The sequence below is a fragment of the Myotis lucifugus genome, unplaced genomic scaffold (assembly GCF_000147115.1).
Source record: "Myotis lucifugus unplaced genomic scaffold, Myoluc2.0 scaffold_69, whole genome shotgun sequence".
In the NCBI taxonomy this organism is placed as follows: domain Eukaryota; kingdom Metazoa; phylum Chordata; class Mammalia; order Chiroptera; family Vespertilionidae; genus Myotis; species Myotis lucifugus.
The window spans coordinates 3,643,695-3,647,715 of NW_005871117.1; the positions used below are offsets into that span (position 1 = coordinate 3,643,695).

Here is a 4,021-nt window from a genome sequence, read left to right on the forward strand (position 1 = left end):
GTCAGGAGATGGGCATGAAAGGCTTTATGGAACAGGCAACTGTTCAGCTGGAGCAAAGCTGATCAGAATTCCTCTAAATTGCACCCAGCACTGCAGTGGGATATAGATCTCCATTTTGATTAATAGGTAGATTCATGCAGGAAGGGGCACTCCTTTCTAGGAAGCTTGAGAACTTGTGGGACAAACTCAGCCATTCCTTGCTCTGGAATTGAAGCCTCTGCTGCTGCCACTTTGAAATGAGCTTTGGAGGGAAGCACTTGGAATTAGTCTATGATCCTATCAGGGAAACCACAGTCCCTGAAAGGGTGTGTGTGAGTTATAGAGCCCAGAGAACTACTAGTCTGAGTGTTGAGTAAAAGGCCCCTGCAGGAGAATGGGGGACAGGGGAGAGCAGAAATGTTTACTATAATTAGTTCTGGGAGTAACAGAGCTGGGGGAGGGAGAGGAGTACAGCCGGCAACTATTTTGAGCACAAGTCCGATTGACAGGACACGTGTGCTGGACTGTACTGATCCCAGGGCCAAGTTGCCTGCCTGTGGTGTGTGGTGTGGGGGGGAAGGCCTGGGGCAGCAGGAGCAGGACAGCCAGACAGACAGGCCGGACGGGGTACCAGCACCCCGATTCCTCTCCCTGGGACACTGTCCACACTCCGAGGGCCATAGGCCAACCTGAGCCATGGGTGCTGAGAAGGAGGTGCTGGTCACACTGTCAGGGGGAGCCCCCTGGGGCTTCCGACTTCAGGGGGGGGCCGAGCAGAGGAAACCCTTACAGGTATCCAAGGTAAGGGAGAGCCCCTACATGGAGGTTTCAGGGAAAGGGGGAACTTGGGAAGGGTCATGTGGTGAAGTGGGAGGCGGTGAGGAAGAGGAGTGGGGTGGGTAGATGGGCAGGGAAGCATGCTGAAGTTTTGTGGGGGAAGTCATGTCTGAACACCGGCTCCTTGTGGGGGTGGGGGCTGTTAGAAAAGGGAATTCCTGGTTTCTGGTAGCGAAGAAAAAGAGCCTCTGTCTCAGTGCCCTGCGGCACCATAGCAGCAGAGGCTCGGGGCTGGCCACCCAGTCTCCTGGGTCTGTGCCTCTACCCCAAACTCCAGGAATGTAGGGAAGGTTCTAATTTCTCTCTAACTAAACTGATATGTGATGAGCTGAGGCTGTCATGCCAGCCCAGCCTAGCCCTGCCCTGCCCTGCCCTGCCCTGCCCATGCCTTCAATGCTCCTCTTTTCCTACGCCAGATCCTTCCTCACTAAGCAAGACTCTTTTTTTGGTGCTAGCCTGTCAGTTGAAGTTGTTACCCTATTGGTTTCATCGTACAGGCTTAATTTTTTCAACTGTAAAATGTGGGGTAACAAGAGTTCCTACTTCATAGAACCACTCTGAGGATTAAATGCAATAATACATGTAGAGTGCTTAGCACCACACCTAACATTTAGTAAGCACTCGGTAAAAGATAGCCACCATGGCACACCTATACACACACAATCCCAGTCTCCCAGAATCTGCGGGACTCCCTCCAATCTAGAATAATGTTCTAAAACATTAGACTATGTAGATAATAGTGCCTGGGATTCCAAGGCCTGGGAGTGAACTATTAGCTAGTATAGATATTGCCCTTAGAGGAAAATCTTTTTTTTTTATAATATATTTTATTGATTTTCTACAGGGAGGAAGGGAGAGGGATAGAGAGTTAGAAACATCGACAGGTTGCCTCCTGCACACTCCCCACTGGGGATGTGCCCGCAACCAAGGTACATGCCCTTGACCGGAATTGAACCCGGGACCCTTCAGTCCGCAGGCTGACACTTTATCCATTGAGCCAAACCGGTTAGGGCTAGAGGAAAATCTTGGAAAGCCATTTCTAGCACCTGTCCTGCCCCCAATCCTCTCATTCGATGATTATCCTACTTCCCCTCATATAATGTATTGCTCCCTCCACTCTGTACCTTCTTCCCTCTAGGAAGGCCCCCTTAACTGCAGTCCCATGCCCCTCTCCACCCTTTCTTACACTGCAAATCCCTTCCACACATGGGTCCTTCCTGTCCTAACTCCTTTCATGCTATTCCCCCTTGGAGCTCTCCCTCACCTACACTCTCTCCTCCAACACCTTCTCAGATCCGAAGACGGAGCCAGGCTGGCAGAGCAGGACTCCGAGAGAGGGACCAGCTTTTGGCCATCAATGGGGTCTCCTGCACCAGCCTCTCTCACGCCAGTGCCATGAGCCTCATCGATGCCTCAGGGACTCAACTCATCCTCACTGTGCAGAGGTATGGACTCCTCCCAGGGCGACCCACCCTGTCCCCCTGCTCCCTGACTCAGCTCTGTGTCTCACTGGCCTGGCTTCAGCAACTGACAAGTACCTATTTCTGCTCGTGTGTCAGTGCTGGAGTATAGATGTTAGTGTAGGCCTCCCAAAGGGCTTGAATAGATCTGTACTTTAGGGATGGAGTGCCGAGTGGCTATCTGAGTGTGGGGGGCTCCTTCAACCCCTTGCCTGTCTCATTATCACACCTCCCTCGAAGCCCATTTCTACTCACAGTCCTCCAAGCACATTTGCCTCCCAGTTTGTCTTCAGATCTCCACTCTCCCCAACCCATTGCACCTATATCTCCCTTCTCCCCTTACCTCCTTTTCCCATCCCCTCCAGATCTCTAGCTGGCAGTCATCCAACCCATTTCTCAAGTTCTCTCATCTTTCGCAGGGTAGAGGATGAAGGGCCTTTGCGATCTCCATCCCCTGGTGAGCTTCAGGTGCTGTCACCTTTATCTCCGATGAGTCCTGAGCCCCCTGGTGCTCCAGTTCCCCAGTCTCTTCAGCCTGGGAGCCTCCTCTCACCCCCTGATAGTGAGGCTTACTACGGAGAAACAGACAGTGATGCTGATGGCCCTGCCACCCAGGAGAAGCCCCGCCGACCCCGCCGCCGAGGCCCCACAAGGCCCACCCCTCCGGGAGCCCCACCTGATGAGGTCTACCTGTCTGACAGCCCTGCAGAGCCGGCACCTGCTATCCCTGGCCCTTCCAACCAGGGTGACAGCCGTGTGAGCTCCCCATCTTCGGAGAATGGGGCCACCCTTAAGCCACCCCCAGCCGAGGCCCTGCTGTTGCCCCATGGTACCCTCCGGCCTGGCCCTCATCTCATCCCTATGGTGGGGCCTGTTTCCCACCCGGTGGCAGAAGATCTTACTACCACCTACACCCAGAAGGCCAAGCAAGCCAGTGAGTGCCTGAACCATCTCCCCCTAGCCAGGATCTTTTCATCTGAGCCCTAAATCTACCCTGTCATAACCATACCTTATTCTTCCCTTGGATATAGTCTTGGGGACAAGTGGAGAAGAGTAGGAGAGGGAAATAATTATGATGGTCCCCATTATTGCTGCTGTTGGAACTAGTGCAGGAAAAAGGTACAGGTGGTTCAACCCAACTCAGTAATAGGGTAAGTAGGGAAGTTGGAAAGAGACATGAATCAATGAAGGCTTTGCTTGTTGTCCTTGCTATAATTTTGCTAGGTGCTGGATATAGGGCAGGGAAGTATTTTGTTTTTGTTTTGTTTTTTAAATATATTTTATTGGTTTTTTACAGAGAAGAAGGGAGAGGGATAGAGAGTTAGAAACATCGATGAGTGAGAAACATCTATCAGCTGCCACTGCACACTCCCCACTGGGGATGTGCCCGCAACCAAGGTACATGCCCTTGACCGGAATCGAACCTGGGACCTTTCAGTCCGAAGGCTGACGCTTTATCCACTGAGCCAAACCGGTTAGGGCCAGGGAAGTATTTTGAAGCAGGGCACGGCTACAGGGCCTCTTCAGTGTTAACTGAAGGCATAGAATCAGAGCAGCCTTTGACCTTTGTAAATTCAGTTAGCATTCCTGGGGACTGGGAGGCTACGGGATAGTCATGAGTCCCTAGGACAGTGGTTCTCAACCTTCCTAATGCCGCGACCCTTTAATACAGTTCCTCATGTTGTGGTGACCCCCAACCATAAAATTATTTTCGTTGCTACTTCATAACTGTAATTTGCTACTGT

The 4,021-nt window shown here is 52.0% G+C and overlaps 1 protein-coding gene across 1 annotated transcript in view; it reads left to right on the forward strand.

The window, feature by feature from the left end:
* The first annotated feature begins 582 nt into the window (after positions 1 to 582).
* SYNPO2L (synaptopodin 2 like) overlaps positions 583 to 4,021 on the forward strand; it is a 9,923-nt gene continuing 6,484 nt past the window's right edge. The window contains 3 exon segments of the mRNA XM_014457115.2: positions 583 to 780; positions 2,110 to 2,261; positions 2,696 to 3,210. Coding sequence (XP_014312601.1) covers positions 676 to 780; positions 2,110 to 2,261; positions 2,696 to 3,210 — 772 coding nt within the window. The 5' untranslated portion in view covers positions 583 to 675.